Here is a 20,996-nt window from a genome sequence, read left to right on the forward strand (position 1 = left end):
GTGTTAGTCATCTAGTTGTGTTCAACATTTTGCAACAGCATGGACTATAGCCCTCCAGCCTTCTCTGTCCACGTGATTCTCCAGGAAAGAACACTGTAGTGGGTTGTCATTCCTTTCTCCAAAGGATCTTCCCAACCCAGGATTGAACATGGGGCTTCCACATTACAGGTAGATTCTTTACCATCTGAGCCACCAGGGAAGCCCTGACCAGAGAGTTGGGGGCTAACTAAAGAGAGGGACCAGTGGTCCCCTTAAGAACTGAAAGTTTTCTGTAAACAATTTGTTAAATAATGTCTTATCATTTGATTCTAATTAAATTAATTATGAATAGATGATCACCTTTGAGAATTTTAAACTCGACTAGATAATATTAGTTTTCTATTGAACATATAACCAAATTTTCCTTCTCATTTCTTCAATCATAAAAAGCCTCAACAATATTTTGAATTCAATGGGAGTGTGACCACATCTTTTCACCTTTATAGTTAATTTCCTAATACAGCATTTAATATATTTAGATATGCAGTAAATTTAGCTGAATGACAGATTTGGTGAGGGTCATGATTTATCCACCAGCTTTAACCACTAAGTGTATCAATAAATAGCAAGCATGAAAAATTGATAAACTTGACAGTGAGGGAAACTGGTAGGAAGAATTCTAAAAATGCCTTTCTCTGCCAAAATCCCCTGGTTATTCAATCAAACACTAATCTAGATATTGCTCTGAAGGCACTCAGCAGATGGAACTGAGTTGACTAATCAATGAACTTTAAGATAGAGTGGTTATCTGGGATCATTGTGTCCTGACTTGAGCACCTAAACACAAAAACAAAGCCAGGAGAGTCAGAGAGAAGTGGCAGAGTAACGAAATCAAGCCTGAGGGCAGGTAGTAGAGACTGGAAGTTTGAAGACTCAGCCTGCCTTTGCTGTATGTAAAGATGGAGGAAGGAGTATGAGATAAACAAAGCAGGAATCTGAGAATGACCAGCAAAGAGGCAGCTAGGAAACCAGGAAGCTTGATCCCACAACCACATAGAACTGAATTCTCCCACAATCTGAATGAACTTCTAAATAGATTCATTCTCAAATACTCCAAAAATATAGAGCCTTGTCTACATTTTAATTTTGCCCTTGTGAAACCTGGAGCAGAGAACCAGCTCAGCTGCACTTTTCTTGGACTTCTGACTTCCAGAACTGTTAGGTACTGTTCTTTAGTTGCTGAGTCATGTCTGACTCTTTTGCGATCCCACCAGGCTCCACTGTCCATGGGATTTTCCAGGCAAAAATACTGGAGTGGGTAGCCATTTTCTTCTCCAGGGGAATATTCCCAACTCAGGGATCAAACCCACATCTCCTGAATTGGCAGGAGGATTCTTTACTACTGAGCCACCTGGGAAGCCCTTGTGAAATAATAAATGGATGTTTTTGTGAAGCCAAAAAATTTCTGGTAATTTGTTACAGCAGTGATAGGAAATAAATATACAAAAAATATTTTCATGTTAAATAATCAGAAAATAGTTATTTAATAGGTTTATTAAATGTAAAAATGTATATTTAGAGTAAATATACTCTAATACTCTAAAGAATAAATATTTCTTTATTTTTAGAAATAACGAATAACCATTTCCATATTGAAACTCTGGAATGGCAATGCACATAGCCTGTGTGAGGTGTGAACTTCTCTTTTTTCACAATAGTTCTTGTCTCACTTTGCTGCATCTCATTTATAAAATATAGAAGTATTCTATGGAATTATGCTTGGCACCAACTTGTATATTTAATGATTGCATGTAACAATATATGTCATAGTGCAGCTAATGGTTATTTTATTTGCTGAGACATAAATCAATGACATGTGTCAAGTTATTATTTGGCAAAATCAAAGGATAAATATTACATATATGAATAACTATTAAGAGGATTATCTTTCATTATTTCAATTATTTTGCATAAAGTATTCTATTTCATTGTTTTTTGAAGAATTTTTATAGCTTTGAACTTTACTTGATTTTTTAACAAAGATTATGTCTGCTGTTTAAAATTTTTAAAAATAGATTAATACAAGAGAAGTTGCTCTGCTGTAATTTTTTTAACATTGATTATGAATTAGTACACCCCAGAATGGAAATAGTCTAAATCCTTTTATTAAGCCATAAATGAATGCAGAATTGCAATTAAAATTTCACATGCATCTGTAGAGACCATTTAGATCTTAAGACTGCAAAACTGTAATGTACTCTGATGGAGAAAGCTAATGCTGATCTTCACTGCTAAATAATGTGATTATGTAAGCAAAATCCATACTGATTGCTTTCTTTCCTACACATGATTTTTACCCCAGTTGTTTGAGTATTTTAGATTATGCATATAACAGACTTTCCTGACAAGTCATTTATTCTTACAGGCTTAACAACAAAAGACTATATAAATCTAGGTTGACAAAACAATCCAAAAGTCCTAAAAAAAAAAACAAAAAACAAACAAAAAAAGCCTATTTTCTGATGAAAAGGATAAACTTTCTTTCAGTTTGTTCTAAGTGCAGACTATGTACTACCTGATAAAATATACATTCTTACATATCAAAGTAGATTCTAAAAGTCAACTTGCTGCAAGTTGAGGGAAAACAGAAATATCTAGAAATAAAATTTTCTTTTTCTTTCAAAGTTGTAGAGGATTATTATTTTTATACTTTCATTAAGCAATGTAACTTCTTTCAGAAAACATTTATGTGATCAGATGGCCTGGATGCTTTGCTGAATGAAAGACATGCCTTTGAATACTTTTGTGTGTGTGCCTTTGTGTGTGTGTGTGTGTGTGTGTGTGTGTGTGTGTGTGTTAGTTGCTCAATCACGTCCTATTCTTTGTGACCCCATGGACTTCACCCTGCCAGGTTCCTCCGTCCATAGGAATCTCCAGGCAAGAATACTGGAGTGGTTCATCAGTTCCTTCTTCAGTTTGAATACATACGTAGGCTAAATTCCCATATTTAATTTGTCAATAACACTGTTTCTCCCATGAACTGACACAAACATGTGGCTTTCATTAAGACTGTCCAGAGATTTTTTACTTTCCTCCTAACTTTTCCTGCTGCTGCCATTCTCAATGATTTCTATAAGACACCTAAAAGAAACCTGGCAAATACTGATGCAGGGCAGTTTATGAAGGAAGAGGGAAAAAGACAGGTTTGGCCTCTACTAAGGAGTAAATGTGTTTAATGTTAATAATTGTAAAAAGCAATAGTATTACTCTAATAATTTATGCAAACAGTGTTACACAGTTTACAAAGCAATTACATGTTTGACAGTACTAACATTAAACCTCCCCCTCTCCAACAAAATGGATGTATACCTGTTTAGCTAACTGGGTTTGTTTTTCTTAGTGGTGTGCTCAAATGCTCAGTTGTGTCCAACTCTTTGTGACAATATGGACTATATTCCATCAGGCTCCTCAGTCCATGGGGCCCTCCCAGAAAGAATACTAGAGTGGGTTACCATTTCCTCCTCGAGGGGATCTTCCTGACCCAGGGATCAGATCCATGTCTCTTACATCTCTCACATTGGCAGGCAAATTCTTTACCACTGTCTCCACTTGGGAAGCTCCTTATTGGTGGTAAAGTTTACAAATGATTTCTACACACTCCCTTAACTTATATTAGTAGATAATATGTGTCACATATTACAATTCTTGAATAGTATGTCTTCAGAAGCAGAAGCAGACCAGGTCATTACAAGAATTTCAAGAATCACCCCAAAATAATTTTGCACATACCTTACATAGCATTGCTTTGCAGGACTTAGGATTTTTTTTTCCTTCTAATTTTTCCTCCTAATTTGCTTGATAGCAAGTTACAAAAGTTTCCTAAGGTAGGATTTTTTTTCCTTCTAATTTTTCCCTCCAATTTGCTTGATAGCAAGTTACAAAAGTTTCCTAAGGTAGGTGTTTATTATAGAATCTATTTTTTCAAGGTGAAGAGATGATATATCAGAGTAATTAAATGTCATTGCCTAAGAAATCATGACTAGGAAGTATTAGAATTGAGGGTTTATCCAATTCTTTTTACTAAAAAAAAATTTATCTTTCCACCACAATTCATCTTATAATAATTCATGATGAATAAGATAATTCATCTTATCTCTCTAGCAACATTTTTTTCAGAAAATACTTCCAGTCATAGACATGTATTTCTTAAGGGACTTATAACAAAATTATCTTTTCCCACATATAATCTTGAAAGATGACCATCAGAAACCATTTTTGATACTGGATAAAGTTTGGGGGTTATTATAAAATGCTTCTTTTGAAATTGTTACTCAAGTATTTTGGGGAAAAATTCTATCAACAAAGTAGACATACTTAGTGGGTGGTAAAGAATTAACTAAGAAAACTGGCAAATTTTCATTTTAGTTGTCTTTCCTGGTGGATTAGTGGCAAAGAATTTGCCTGCAATGTAGGTGACATGGGTTTGATCCCTGGGTAGGAAAGATTCCCTGGACAAGGAAATGGCAACTCACTCCAGTATTCTTGCCTGGAAAATCCCATGGACAGAAGGATCTGGCAGACTACAATCCTTGGGGTCACAAAATAATTGGACATTACTTATGGACTAAATAACAACAAAGGAAAAGAAAGCAGATATTTCAGAGAAAATTCAGTGAACATTGTGTCTTCTCCTCTGGCTTACTTTTCTGGTTTTGAGGATTAAGATCATTCAGAGAGATTAAAAAGTAATAGTTCTTTAGTCTTTGTAACATTTAAATAAGAGTTAAATATTAACCAATTATGTGTAAAGGTAATCAATACAATAATAATATATTTGCCCTAGAAACAATGTGAGAAATAGCAAGAAAGACAATTTTACTTCAAAATGAGTTCAGTTTTCTGACACTTATTCACCAATAGTATAAGCTTTCTTCCAGTGGTAGATTTCCTATTGCTGAACATAATTGCAAGGCAAGCATTGCACAACACTGTGCTGTGCACATTAAGTGACTTCAAAGATTGCTTCCATTTTGAAATGATGTGAAGTCACAGAAATTTTTATTTCTTAATCCTACAAGGTAATGATAGGAGTATTAGACTGGATAACATCAACATTACTTTAGTATTCTCCAAATCTATGTTTTTATGAGTAATATGTCCTTGTTTTGGAAATTGGTATTTCATAGAGAAAAATTGTGTCTCTCCTAACTCAGATTCCTCCTTGGCCTCCTTTATTTCATGGGCTTTCTCATCCACTGGACTTCATGAAATCTCTTTTTTTTTTTTTTCTCTCTTGTCATAAAATGTATATACTTCTCTTTCAACATCATGTTGTCCTTCTCATTGGAAAGTAAGTGTATTAGGAGGCAGAATCCTTTTCTTTATTATTTTTCTTGTCTCTCTATTCTTAGTATTAAAAACATACTAGGCATAGGGGAAAAAAAAGTTTGTTGACTGAGTATTAGTAAAGAAAAAAGAGAAGATAAAGAACTATAAACTTGAATGCAGCTACCAGTAAAAGCCTAAAAGGAAGGGTAAGCTCTGATGCAAAGCAGCTACTGACTAATGTTTATATAATACTTGCTATGTGTCAGGTATTTTTCTAAGAAAAGTATTAATCTCCAAGCTTAATCCTCAAGGACTTCCCAGGTGGTGCTAGTGGTAAAGAACCCACCTGCCAATGCAGGAGATGCAAGAGACATTGGTTTGATCCGTGGTTGGGGAAGATACCCTGGAGAAGGAAATGGAAACCCACTCCAGTATTCTTGCCTGGAGAATCCCAGGGACAGAGGAACCTGGTGGGCTACAGTCCATGGGGTCGACAAGAGACTGACAGGACTGAAGTGGGTTAGCACACTTAATCCTCACAGTAGTGCTACTATTTTTATCCTCATTTCTAGATAAGGGACTTCCCACGTGGCTCAGTGGTAAAGAATCCACTGCCATGCAGGAGACATGGGTTCAGTCCCTGGAAATATCCCCTGGAGAGGGAAATCCCAAACTTGCTTGGGAAATCCCATGGACAGAGGAAGCTGGCAGGCTGTAGTCCATGGGGTTGCAAAAGTATCGGACACGACTTAGCAACTAAACAACAGCTAAGAAACCTAAATTCCTAATGTGCAGCCAGCAGTTAGGTCAGGGTCTAAATCCTGCCCAACTTACTAAATCAATACTATTCTATTGACTCTCCCTAATTACCAGGGCACATTATGGGGTCCAGTTATACCAAGAACTAGTTGGAGACATGATTCAAGTAAGCACTCAGGAATCAGGGTGCATAACGTTGTATAGATCAAAGTAAGTAAGCAAGTCTAAACTAGATGGGCAGAAAGAACAAGAAGGAAAAAATTACAGAAGGATGGATAGCCCAGGTAATATAACAAGATGAAAGACTGAATTCCTAATCTCATCCCTATCTTGACTAATAGTATGACTATGTATGAGTGCCTCTGAGCCCTAGGATTCTTATCTGTAAAGTAACAAGGTGTGACTTTCTCCTAATGAAGCCCTTCTCTTTGAACTCTGAGGTAGTGCTGAAGAGTTTAGGCAGCAACTTTGACACAAACATTAAAAATTCACAGGAGCCAAATAATCAAAAGCCCAGGAAAATTGATTTTACCTGAAAGGTTAGAGTCTTGACAGTAAAACCAGTGTAGCAATTTTAAGGTGCTACTTCTTAGCCCTTGATAACTTGGGAGAGGTGTCTCTCTCTGCTCTGCATTTTTAGAAAGTTTAAATTTTAGAGGGAATGGGGAAAATGTATGTAAAGAGAAGTTGATCCAGAGATCAGACCATTTTTTCCTATCCCTGACACTCATTTGGGTCATGGGAAAGCTAGCTATTTCTTAATTTTTTTAACTGGTTTTATTCATTTTTATTTGAAATTAATTTTATTGGACTATAGTTGCTTTACAATGTAGTGATAGTTTCTGCTGTATAACAAAGTGAATCATTTACACACATACATATATCCTTTTTATTTTTTTTAATTTCCCTACTGTTTAGGTCACCATATATCATTGAGTAGGGTTCCCTGTTATAAACAGTAGGTTCTCATTATTTATCTATTTTATACATAGTAGTGTATATATGTGAATCCCAATCTCCCAATTCATTCCATCCCTCTTGGTAACCATAAATTAGTTCTCTACATCTGTGACTCTATTTCTCTATTTCTGTTTTGCAAATAAGTTAATCTGTACCATTTTTCTAGATTCCACATGTAAGTGATATTTCATGATATTTTTCTCTACCTTACTTCACTCTGTATGAGAATCTCTAGGGCCATCCACATCTCTTCAAATGTCACTATTCTGGTCCTTTCTATGGGCCAAATTAATATTAATATTACCCATTGCATATATGTACCATGTCTTTTTGTCCATTTCTCTGTTGGTGGGTATTTAGATTGCTTCCATGTCATGGCTATTGTCAATAATGCTGCAATGTAGAGTGTGGTGCACTCTTGACTTCTTGTTTTCTCTGGGTAAATGCCCAGGAGTGGGATTGCTGGATCACATGGTAGTTGTATTTTTAGTTTTTTAAAGGAAACTCCATACTGTTCTTCATAGTGGATGTACCAATCTACATTCCTGTCTACAGTTCAGGAGGATTCCCTTTTCTCCACATCCTCTCCAGCATTCATTGTGTGTAGTTTTTTGTTTGTTTGTTTGCTTGTTTTGTTTTTAGGATGGTCATTCTGACCAGTGTGAAGTGACAACTCATTATAGTTTTAATTTGCATCTATCTAATAATGAGTGATATTGAGCATCTTTTTGTGTGTGTTTTGGCTCTTCATATGTCTTTTTTGGAGAAATGTCTAGTTAGATCTTCCCCCTAGGAAACTGATATCTCTTAAAGATATTATTCCATAAAATAAAGAGTTTATAATTGATCATTCAAAAGATTGGTAATAATTGCCATGTTTTGTTAGGTTTATGTGAGAGCTTATAACATAATTATTTTTAGAATTTCTCTTATATGTTATTTTCCTAGGGCTTCCATAACAAAGTACCAAAAACTGGGTAGTTTCAAATAATGAAAATGTATTCTCTTGCAATTCTAGAGACTAAAAGTCTGAAATCCAGATGCTGGCAAGGCCAGACTCTCTCCGAAGTTTAGGAAAAATCTTTCCTTGCCTTTTCCAACTCCTGGTGGTTCTGGCAATCCTTAGCTTTTGGCAGCTTGACTTACCTCTGCTCCTTTATCTATGTGTTAGTATGCCTTTGTTTATATGGTCTCCCCTGGTCAGAATACATTTCTTTCTGTTTCTCATTTTCTAATTTATGCTCCTACCTAATATTCCAGGTCTTTTTGAAAAACAACTTTTACAGACTTGAGGACAGTCATTTCCCATGCTTTGCACATTGTCTAGCTGTCCCATGTGTGGTAAACATTTGATGAAAATTCATTTCATTTTCCTCACTACAATTATCCAGGAATAAATGTTAGGTATTTAATAAATCTGTGTAGAATGAATGATTGAATGAACTTATGATAAAAGTAATGCACAAAAAAATAAACAGCTCAAAATGTACTGATGTCTTTCATTACTTGATCTTCTCAGGTAACACAGAGTTAGCTAAGATGTAAGGAAACTAGTGTGAAAAGATATTTTTCTTCTTTAGTGAATAAAAAATAATAACACTTAAATTATTAGATTCTAGAAGCTAGATTGCAAATAACACAGGAAATATCAGGCAAGATATCATTGGAAGGAGACCTGATGGATAAAAAAAAGAAAAAAAGATCTAAGAGAACTTCAGAAAGCCAATATATATAATGAAAAATAAAAAACAATATAAAAAACAATATAATCTATGTGTCAGTGTGATGAATTCAGTAATATCCAATATTATCTTCCAATGTATAGTTTATTTATAGCAATATTTAAAAACAATATTTCTTATTTCCTAAAGATATAGTATAATTTATACAGATATAAAATTATAGAATGCAATCTAGATTAGATGTATGAAAAAAAGAAGAAAAAAAATCTGCTGTAGTAATATTAAATAATGCTATTACCAGAGCTGTCTGAAAAAGAAATCAAACCATAAAAGGCTATAGCCTTGCTCTCTGCTAGATTTCAATTTGGTCCAAAGTTTACTAGAAGCCAAATAAAAAGATGAATCTGATCAATTTCATAATTTACAACATCCATGATAAACGCAAAGCAATTTACACAGGAGAAGTGCAGTTATCCCTGCTACTAAATTCTGAAAGAAATTTCTCCCAAGGGTCATCATAAGAGTACACCATAAAATAAAATGAAATCCTTGAATAATATCTTTATAATAGGCACTGCTAAAATTTTCACAGAGCTGATTTTATGGTACCCCTCACTATATACTGATGGTCTAGCTATACAATTCCACATGTAGTTTAAAAGAGGCATAGATTTTGAGTAACTGGAATAATAGATGAACAAAAGTCTTTCAAATGTTTTTCAGAAATTTCTTTATTTTATTGCAGTTCTTTAGAGAAATTTGGTGACACTAAATTTCAAAGCATACTGTTGGCTCATTTAGTAAATAGGTATCGTACGTACATACGTGTGTCATTTCTGACTCTTTGCAACTATAGCCTGCCAGACTCTTCTGCCTATGGGATTCTCCAAGTGACAATACTGGAGTGGGTCCTTTGCCCTCCTCCAGGGATCTTCTTGACCCAAGAATCAAACCCTTATCTCTTATGCCTCCTGCATTGGTGGGCGAGTTCTATTTTGTTGCTGTTGTTCACTTGCTCAGTTGTGTCAGACTCTTTGCAACCCCACAGACTGCAGTATGCCAGACTTACCTATCCTTCACTATTTACCAGAGTTTGCTTAAGCTCATGTCCATCAAGTCAATGATGCCATTGGATCATCTCATCCTCTATCATCCCCTTTTCTTTCTATCCTCAATCTTTCCCAGATTCAGAGTCTTTTCCAATAAGTCAACTCTTAACATCAGATGGCCAAAATATGCTTCTGCTTTAGCATCATTTCTTCCAATGAATATTCAGAGTTGATTTCCTTTAGGATTGACTGGTTTGATCTCCTTGCTGTCCAAGGAAGTCTCAAGAGTCTTCTTCAGCACCACATTTCAGAAACATCAGTTCTTCAGCTCTCAGCCTTCTTTATAGTCCAGTTCTCACCTCTGAATGCAACCCACTCCTGTATTCTTGCCTGGAGAATCCCACAGATTGAGGAGCCTGGTAGGCTACAGTCCACAGGATTGCAAAGAGTCAGCCACAATCAAGCCACTAACATTACTACTAGTACGGGAAAAAAACATGGCTTTGACTATAAAGGTTTTTGAATTTTCACAGTATTGTATTAGGCACACAGGAAACACAGGGAGCAAAATTACTTCATGAAATCATCTATTCTGTGAGGTCAAACATAAGAAAAAACAGCTAAAGACTTGAAAGTAAAAGGTGATTTGCTTTTGTGAAAGCTGAAGGCCCTTCCAACCTCGGATTTGATTCTAAAATACATTCACAACATGGGTCAGGTCTTCAGCAAACAGGTTTGAATCTGCTCTGACAAACAGATGAATGAGCACTTGCTACCTCTTCTGCCATGTTTTAGCAGGACACCAAGTCTTTACGGTTTTGGGGGAAGAGAAGTGCCACTACTTCAGGTTTTACATTAAAACAATAATCCTATCGAGATTTCTGCCACCTTTGCAGCTTTAAAACTATCATCTGAGAAGTTGTAGTTATCTTCCTTGGGGTTGTCTCAGGGGACAGGGAGGAATGTGGAACAAAAGTAAAGGCCAACAGTCAAATCTCTGTCTTCTCTTACCATTTATTAGATACATAAGACACTATGGTTAAATGTAAGATTTTCAAAAAGTAGTTTTTAAAAAGTGTTTGAAAAACACTGCACTGAGAACAGCATTGACACATGTATATTATCTAAAGTGAAACAGATCACCAGCTCAGGTTGGATACATGAGACAAGTGCTCGGGCCTGGTGCACTGGGAAGACCCAGAGGGATTGAGTGGAGAGGGAGGTGGGAGGGGGGACTGGGATGGGGAATACATGTAAATCCATGGCTAATTCATTTCAATATATGACAAAAACTACTGTAATAATGTAAAGTAATTAGCCTCCAACTAATAAAAATAAATGGAAAAAAAAAAAAAAAGAAAAACACTGCACTGAAGTTCACTATCTCAAAATTTATTTTCTCTAAGATCACAAATATATCTATTCAATAAATCTGTACTGTTCACTGGCTATGTTCCAGAATCTAGATATAAAAGGTTAATTCAAAGTCTTTGTCTCAAGGAGCTCAAAGTTGGTGATAAGATCCCTAAGTACACCAAAGATTATACAACACTTTGGTAACTGGTATGTCATGTACCATGCACTGTTCATGCATATAAGATAGGGCAGCAAGATCAAATGGGAGTGAACAGAGAGCTCTTGATATATATCTATATCTATATCTATATGTATCTATCTATCTATATATATCTATATATATATAGAGAGAGATATCCATATATATATATATATACATATCCATATTTATATATACCTATCCATACCTATCCATATCCATATACATATATACATATATGCATATCCATATTTAGTTTTTGAACTGAGTCTTGAAAAATGAAAGCAATTATGACAACAAAGGTGGCTGATAGCCATTTTAAGCAATGGAGTGAGACTAAGGTAAATCTAATGAGTAATTTTGTGGCAGAAGTGCCAATAAGTTTGGCAACATAATATTTAGAATCAGGAAGAGGTCAGGTCATAAAGAATCAATATGCTTAACCAAAAGATTTGAACCAAAAAAAAAAAAAAAAAGGAAAACAAAAAAGCAAAACACAGCGAAACTTTAGAATAGTGTCAGGGCACATTTATGTTTTAGAAATATCCTTCTCACAACAGCACAGTGGGACCACTAGAGAAGCTGAGGATAGAGTCAGACAGAGTCATTAGGGGTATGGCAGCAATCTGCAAGAAAATACATGGGAATCTAAATTAAGTCAGAGAAACTGTCAGGAGAGAGGTTTGAGAGCTATTAAGAAGGTGAAATACATGGGATCTTGTGACTTTCTATGTTCTCTTTTTTTCCCTTTTGAATAAGCGGTGATGCATCTTAGAGTGTTAGATCTGTGTAATTTTATTCCCACTTTCTGATTGATGTATACATAGTCAAGCTTTTAATAAGTTGAAATGCTATTTTTTCCATATTCATCAAATCTTACATAGCAGTCCACTTGAAACTTGAACACTTAATCACTTAGTACATTCTGCCTGCATAACAAAGCTCAATGTTATAATCCTCCGGTTATTACAAGATCTGTGCTCTCTTGGATACATTTACACGTCAATTACAGTTACAATGCTTTCATCTTAACAGCTTCTAGCTTCTCGAGGATTACATCTCAAGGATTATGTTATAATGAAAACAAAGATTATTGACTACTTTTCTCATTTCTTTCTGGGAGGCTTTGCTAGCTAAATAAAACTGAGGCCAAATTTATGCCAAACTGTTTCTCTCCCTCTAGGAAAACATAATGGAAGTTATAAGAAATCAAGAGTTTCTACTGCTTCCAGCTGAGGAGCTCCATAAACTCCTGGCCAGTGATGATGTCAATGTTCCTGATGAAGAAACCATCTTCCATGCATTAATGATGTGGGTCAAATATGACATGCAGAGGAGATGCAATGACTTGAGTATGCTTCTGGCCTTCATAAGACTGCCGCTACTTCCACCTCAGGTAATTAGATGCTGTTTTTGTAGCTAAGACTGACTGAAAAATTCTGTGTTCAAACTAAACATTACAGCCAATGTTTTACTATTACTTGATGGGTGATAGTTCTGATTCCCAAATCTTCCACTTACTGAATAATGCCTATATGACTGTAGGAATGTCAATTTCTCTGAAGTTTAATTTTTTTATAAAATCAAATTATACTACCACACAAAAATTTTATGCAGCTCAAATTAGATAATATATGTATAGTACTTAATCTCAATAGAATATTTTAAGGAATTTTAGAACATTGCAATTATTAATTCTCTGCTTCCCTGTTTTGATGATTGATCTAACTTCCTGTCTGTCTAGTATCTAGCTTGCTAACGTAAGATACAATAGCATAATCATTTTCTGAATAATATATCTCCCTAGAATATTCTTAAAAGCTCAAAGCATGGGATTTCAAGCTTTTATAGAAGGATAAGATATATTACTGAATGGCAGAGAATTACGAAGTAACAACATTGGGCAATTGGAACTATGAAATCTTTTACAATTGGAGCTAAAAAAATACACACACCAAATGTACGATCCATCTCATTTTATCGATGAGATATGTAGCACACAGGTGATATGATAAAATATCAGGTTCATTCAACTTATAAGAAAAAGCATAATTAATTTTCCCTGATTCAGAGTCTTGTATCTGTAAAAGAACTTCTAATGTTGAAAAATCATCCATGAATAGCATTGTTAACTCGGGGTGTCTGGCATATCAGGGCATCCAAACGTAAGCTTGAAGGTGGCTCTGACCACTGAAATGATAAATAAAGTTTTGTGTGTGTGGGGGGGTGTACATTTTGTATGAGGTATATTAGGAGCCTGTTCATTTGAGTCCAAATCACCATTGACGTTTTCAACAATTCACATATTACTAAAAACATAAGATAGGGAATTAGAAAATCAGGAAACAATAGACAAGCATAACCTGTTAGTAAAAAGTGAAGAGAGAGGGAAGTAGGGCCACAGATTAAGAAAGGAAAGTTAAGAAAAAGAAAACATTGTGCCAAAACTGGGAAATAAATGGACATTTATGAATAAAGTAATAATTGTATTTCATTTGGCTACTCAAAGTAAAAAAAAAAAAACAAAAAAGAAAATTTATGGAAATCCCGCCTAAATGAATTATGCAAATTTATCCTAACACCAGGTCTGCTTTTTTGACTATGTCAAAGCCTTTGACTGTGTGGATCACAATAAACTGTGAAAAATTCTGAAAGAGATGAGAATACCAGACCACCTGACCTGCCTGCCCCTTGAGAAATCTGTATGGAGGTCAGGAAGCAACAGTTACAACTGGCCATGGAACAACAAACTGGTTCCAAATAGGAAAAGGAGTACGCCAAGGCTGTATATTGTCACCCGGCTTATTTAACTTATATGCAGAGTACATCATCAGAAATGCTGGGCTGGAAGAAGCACAAGCTGGAATCAAGATTGCCAGGAGACATATCAATAACCTCAGATATGCAGATGACACCACCATTATGGCAGAAAGTGAAGAGGAACTGAAGAGCCACTTGATGAAAGTGAAAGAGGAGAGTGAAAAAGTTGGCTTAAAGCTCAACATTCAGAAAACTAAGATCATGGCATCCGGTCCCATCACTTCAAGGCAAATAGATGGGGAAAAAGTGGACACAGTGAGAGAATTTATTTTTGGGGGCTCCAAAATCACTGCAGATGGTGATTGCAGCCATGAAATTAAAAGATGCTTACTCCTCAGAAGAAAAGTTATGACCAACCTAGATAGCATATTAAAAAGCAGAGACATTACTTTGCCAACAAAGGTCTGTCTAATCAAGGCTATGGTTTTTCCATTAGTCATGTATGGATGTGAGATTTGGACTGTGAAGAAAGCTGAGTGCCAAAGAATTGATGCTTTTGAACTGTGGTGTTGGAGAAGACTTTGAGAGTCCCTTGGACTGCAAGGAGATCCAACCAGTCCATCCTAAAGGAGATCAGTCCTGGGTATTCATTGGAAGGACTGATGCTGAAGCTGAAGCTCCAATACTTTGGCCACCTGATGTGAAGAGTTGACTCATTGGAAAAGACCCTGATGCTGGGAGAGATTAGGGGCAGGAGGAGAAGGGGACGACAGAGGATGAGATGGTTGGATGGCATTACCAACTCGATGGACAGGAGTTTGAGTAAACTCCGGGAGTTGGTGATGGATAGGGAGTCCTGACGTGCTTCGATTCATGGGGTCGCAAGGAGTCGGACACGACTGAACAACTGAACTGACTGACTAACTGACTGAAGATTCTTATTGAAAAAAAGGCTGGGAAAGGAAGAAGAGCGAGGGAATTGGAACTAGCATACATTTCTTTCTTTCTTTAGTCACCAAACTTATCTCATTTAATGTCTACAATATCCCTATGTAGTAAACATTATTATTATCTTTTAACAAATGAGTAAATTGAGAATCAGCATGATAATCATCTTTCTAGTAAGTTGTATAGCTCAAACTACCATGTTTGATACCTTTTCTTTTTTCTCTGGTGGGACATAAGTGCAATGTTTATTTCTGCTGTTAGTTTCCTATTTACCTCAATGTCCAACCAGAGTTTTAAAGAGTTGAATTAAATCTAGAATTTTCCAGCCTTTACATGAATTTTCAAAGCTGCTAAATATCTTAAGTTTCTCCAGAAAAGCCATATGTTGATCAGAAAACACTTTTTTCTTGATGGGTTTTAGAGCCAGTAAATACAGATTTTGTTCTTAATTCTGACAGTGATTAATGTATGGAGTTTTGTTTTTTTTTTAACCTTCAGTTGACCTGTGTATATCTACTGTGTATCTTATTATATTACATATGTGATTATATTGCATTTTATATTATACATAATATATATTATACACATTATTATTATAATTATATATATATAATTATAATATATATTATACACATATTTGAAAGTGTCAGTCAGTTAGTCATGTCCAATTCTTTGTGACCCCATGGACTGTAGCCTGCCAGGCTCCTCTGTCCATGGAATTTTCCAGCAAGAATACTAGATAGACTGGGTACCATTCCCTTCTGCAGGGGATCTTCCTGACCAGGAATTAAACTAGGGTCTCCTGCATTGCAGGCAGATTCTTTACCAGACTCATATATATTTACATAAAATTACATAATATGTAGTATTTTAAAATACTAGAAATATTTAAAGGAAGAAGCTACATTTTCCTAGTGTGGTAGGGGTTTATTTTCAAAAAGAAATAGTCCTTGGACTGATTCTTCGGGGAGACTTGAGAGAAGGATTTGACTTATCTTTTTATAATTCCTATAGATTTAAATGATACATTTCAGGTTAGTGACAGACCAGTATTCGGAAGGCCAGATATGAGCTACTTATAGTATTTTTAAGCAAAACATAATAAACTACTGACCAAGGCAAGACTGCAAAGACAAAGAAGACTTAGTAATGTTTAAAATTTTAAAAAAGGGAGGGGATATGTGCTTCTAGGGTAAAGTTAAACTAAATAACCTATAAATTTTTATATAGTTAGCAGTTTCTGCTTCTATTTAGTAAGTGCACACACAAAAAAATTCTAAAGTAAAAAGAAAAATAAACACAATGATGGAAGTTTTAGCAGAAAACATGTTAAAGGATTGATTAGAGCCAAAGCATAAATGTAGACTACAGTAAGAGTTTGCTTTTATTAATATAATCATGAGGCAACTAACCAACTTAACTTTAGCATATTTCAGTTCCTCATGTCTAACAATCTGCTTTCTTATGTTTGTTTGTTACTAAGTCTATAATGTTATAGAAGTTATTTCTTATGTTCTGACATTCTTTATTATTCAAAATTAACATGCTATTATGAAGTATAAATTATATTAATTTGGTTTAGAAAAACAAAAAGAAGAGGCAAATTTTGGTAGAGGCTATGGATCTTAGTTGGAACAGTGGCACACAAAATGAGCTTCAGAAAGGAATGGAAGAAAAGACATTAAAAAATTCAGAAGCAATAATGCCTATTTTACTCTCTATTGAAGTAGAATTGCTAATACTGAAATAAATTCAATTGACTTAGCTATAGAAAGAACCAGAGGAAAAGGCAAAATCAAAGAAATACATAATTGATATATACTCTAAGAAATGGTGAATGGCTTCTATTATCTTTTTAAATAAGTAAGGAACAAAATTTTGCATAATAGTTTTCATGTTTTCTTAGATATCCAGGGGAGTTATAATTTCAAAGGAATTGGGCAAATATGGAAATTTCATTTTAAAGAATGGGTGATTATGTGTACAACATGCATATCACAAGGAGTCTACTCAGTTTGATTCACTTGTTTTTCTGTATTTCCTCTTTTAAAGACACAATATAAGAACATGTTGATAGGCAAAAAAATAAAGGTTTTAACATTTTGTAACTATTGCTTCCACTGGTTTTAACTAAAGTAAAATGGATCTTTGTAATAGGTACATATATATTTATTTTTTATAGACGCAAGTATATATAAGTATCCATTTTGGTATGTTCTTTTCTAATGAGTTATTTTAGAAAGTAGAAGCATGTTATTCTCAAAAAATACAGTTGTTATGTATGATCACACCAAAAGTCCTCAGGTAAATTCACTTTTACCACAGTCAGAAATTATTTAAAAGTTTGGAGATACACAGATAGACTGTTTCATGTCTTAGAATTGGTATTGTTTATCTCTTTTGAAGCAACAAGGAGAACCATTTCTCACAACTTTCTAACAAGCATACCTACTGACTCTTAACATAAATAAATAGTAATGTCTATGGTATAAACATTTATTTTCTGTAGCAAAATGTTAAAAAAAAAGGTTGCAATTGATAACAAAATATGAGCTAGGTTTAGAGGAATATTATTTATAATCAGAAAATAAAACATTTAAAAATAACAAGGAGACACAGGAGTTTAACTTAAGGAAACAGATATTACCTCTGTCCTATAAGAATTGATTCTCTCTATGAAAAGCTATAAGAAATTTATTCCAAAAGATTTTGTTAATGTTAGTTGCAGCAATACAAGAGGGGAGAGGTCCTCACCATTTGTCTCACTGAATGTGTGACAACTGATCAGATACGAGACATGCAAAAACTGTTTTTCTATAAAAATTATAGCCACAACTAAAAAAAAAAACACTAATTAAAAGCAAGGAAAATGACAAAGAATGAATCAGTGGAAAAAGAACAGTCATAAATAAATCAAAAAGCTATGGCTTTTCCAGTAGTCATGTATGGATGTGAGAGTTGAACCATAAAGAAAGCTGAACGCCAAAGAATTGATGCTTTTGAACTGTGGTGTTGGAGAAGACTCTTGAGAATCCCTTGGACAGCAAGGAGATCAAAGCAGTCAATCCTAAAGGAAATCAGTCCTGAGTATTCATTGGAAGAACTGATGCTGAAGCTCCAATATTTTGACCATCTGATGTGAAAAACTGACTCATTGGAAAAGACTCTGAAGCTAGGCAAGATTGAAGGCAAGAGGAGAAGGGGACCACAGAGGAGTAGATGATTGGATAGCATCACCGACTCGATAGACATGAGTAAGCAAGTTCTGGGAGTTGGTGATGGGCAGGGAAGCCTGGCATTCTGCACTCCACTGGGTTGCGAAAAGTTAGACATTATTGAGCAACTGAATTGAGCTCACTGAGCTGACTGATTACCAGTGTTTGTTACTTCTTCATTTTTTTTTCCCACTTTTTCCTCTCTGATTTGCTTGGCATGTGATTAATTAATGATCATACAAGGCCGTTATCAAAGAAATAGTCTTTTCCATAATACTAGAGTATAAGATTTTTTTTAAATGTGTATTAAAGTTATTCTTCTTCAAAAGAGACCTGTTTTCAAACAGTGTCATTAAAGCAGAAATGCACAAACAATATATGCATCTGAAATCGAATAGATGTATCTTAAATATTATTTAGTTTCATGGTCATTTGATCCACTATGGCATTTACAGTTTAAGTTACAACATTAAGAAATACGAAGCCTTTTTATTTCAGCAAATTTTAAGTCAAGATGTTGTTAATTGAAAAAGTATTTGCACATCCACAAACTCATACATTTATGTTACTACAGTTGGTCAAGTAAAACACATAGATGAGATGTTGTAACCTGTTTTGAAAACCTTTATTTTTGCTACCGTGTATCAAGTGTCTCTACCTTAACAAAGGGTTGATCACATTGCTTCTGGTTTTTATCCCATCTTTCCTTATACTGAACCTTCTCTACTGCAATTATGCCATCCATATTTTCTACTATGAATTTTACTCTTTATTGGATAATTCCAAGTAAACTGCAAATTTGCATTGCTTCAGACATACTAAAGCAAAACAAAATATCTCATGCTCCTTCGACCAACTACCCCAGTTCCCTGTTCTTTTATCCCAGCAAAAATATGTAGTCACCATTTTAGTTACTAAATCTACTTAGTCAGAATCATCTTCCTTTCTTCAATCTGCTATAAAATTTCTTTGAAATAATCATGATCACTCCAAAGAGTACTGTCATTTGTGTTTTCATATCACTTGGCTTCTCAGCAGTCTTTGAAACAACCTGGCCACTCTTACTCAATAATTTTGCTCATTCTTTCTACTTTCTGATGTTGCAATGACCTGGGGCATCACATGAGAATAGCATTTACTTCTATACTTTTAAATACTATCTGGGAGTCAATTATGAATTCTGACTGTATGTCTAGCTCTAAAGTTTTCCTAAAAGATAGATTCAAATACCCTATTAAGTACTTGACATTTCTAGTTAGATACCAAATAGTTATTCAAAACTTCACATTTCCAAAATGAAAGATTTCAAAGTCCCAAGTCTCCCCTACAGCCTACTTCCAATTTTCAGTAAATATCACTACTAACCACTTAGTTGTTCAGAACTAACTCCTAGAATAATTTTTAATTCTCTACTTTGCATCGTATTTAACATTCATTTCCTTAGGATGTCCTTTTCACTCATTCCAAACCATCTTCTGAATCTGTGTGTGTGTGTGTTTTAACACATCTCTATAATCAAACCCTAAAATCCATCATCAGCAACTTTCTCCTACATTTGAAACAGCCTGCTGTTTATACTAACTTTTGTGTTTAACTGCTGCCATGACTTCCATTCAGCAAACAGAATTTTACAGTATGAATCAGTTAATGTCAAACTTAAGGTTTAGACACAGGATTTCCCTGGTGGTGCAGAGGATAAGAGTCCACCTGTCAATGCAGGGGACATGGATTCAATCTTTGATCCTGGAAGATTCCACCTGCTGAGGAGCAACTAAGCTCATGTATCACAACTGCTGAGCCCACACTCTAGAGCCTGCACACTGCAACTACTGAAGCCTACGCACCTAGAGTCTGTACTCCGCAACGAGAAGCCACTGCAATGAGAAGCCAGTGCGTCACAATGAAGAGTGGCCCACAGTTGCTGCAAGTAGACAAAACCCACACACAGCAACAAAAACCCAGTAGAGCCAAAAATTAATTAATCACTTTAAAAACAGATTTAGATAGTTAGAACAAAATTTTAGCATCCCTGCCCTACAAGACCCTGCAACTGTCCCATGATCACTCCTCTTTACTGATATCCTATCAGCTCTCAGGACACCTCAGACACACTGACATATCTTGTTTCTTAAGCATGTCAGGCTTATTTCTTCTCTAGTACATTTGTACCAGCTGATTCTGGGGATTAGAAACTGTGGTACCCAAGAGAAGAGGGTGGTGATACAGTTTTCTCAGGGGTAAACCATGAAAGGGGAAGCATAGTCTATAGATAATTAAAGAGAACAATAAAATTGATTTAACATTGGTCTATTTTTATCATTGTGATACCTTGACAATTCTAAGCAAAGCTAGAAATAACTTCCTACCTCCTGGGTACAACTGCCCATCACACCCCTTTTCTGCTTCTTCCTTGCCTAGAAGATGTTCATACTATCATGGCATCACTAACTCATTTTTTTTTTAACTAAATAAACCCTACCTTCAATGTGTCTTCTTCCTACCACTTTCATATATTGCTTCCTTGCTTAGTAGTAGTTTATTTGTTTTTACCTCTTTCCTTATAACTCTTGAGAAAATCAGACTTGAGGTTCTTGTTCACAAAGTACCTGTCATAGTTGATACTCAATAAGCATTTGTTGAATCAACAAATGGAAAGTTTATGTTAGGTCCTAGGAATCTTGGCTTCATTTATTCTAGAATATTCATTGGAAGGACTGATGCTGAAGCTGAAACTCCAATACTTTGGCCACTTGATGTGAAG

At 35.1% G+C, this 20,996-nt stretch overlaps 1 protein-coding gene across 1 annotated transcript in view; it reads left to right on the forward strand.

Annotated features, from left to right (window-relative positions):
* Positions 1-20,996, forward strand: part of KLHL1 (kelch like family member 1) — a 489,854-nt gene that overhangs the window by 288,012 nt on the left and 180,846 nt on the right. Inside the window, exon 5 of the mRNA XM_070471593.1 lies at positions 12,496-12,708. Coding sequence (XP_070327694.1) covers positions 12,496-12,708 — 213 coding nt within the window. The remainder of the gene's footprint in view (positions 1-12,495; positions 12,709-20,996) is intronic.

The sequence above is a fragment of the Odocoileus virginianus genome, chromosome 8, assembly GCF_023699985.2.
Source record: "Odocoileus virginianus isolate 20LAN1187 ecotype Illinois chromosome 8, Ovbor_1.2, whole genome shotgun sequence".
In the NCBI taxonomy this organism is placed as follows: domain Eukaryota; kingdom Metazoa; phylum Chordata; class Mammalia; order Artiodactyla; family Cervidae; genus Odocoileus; species Odocoileus virginianus.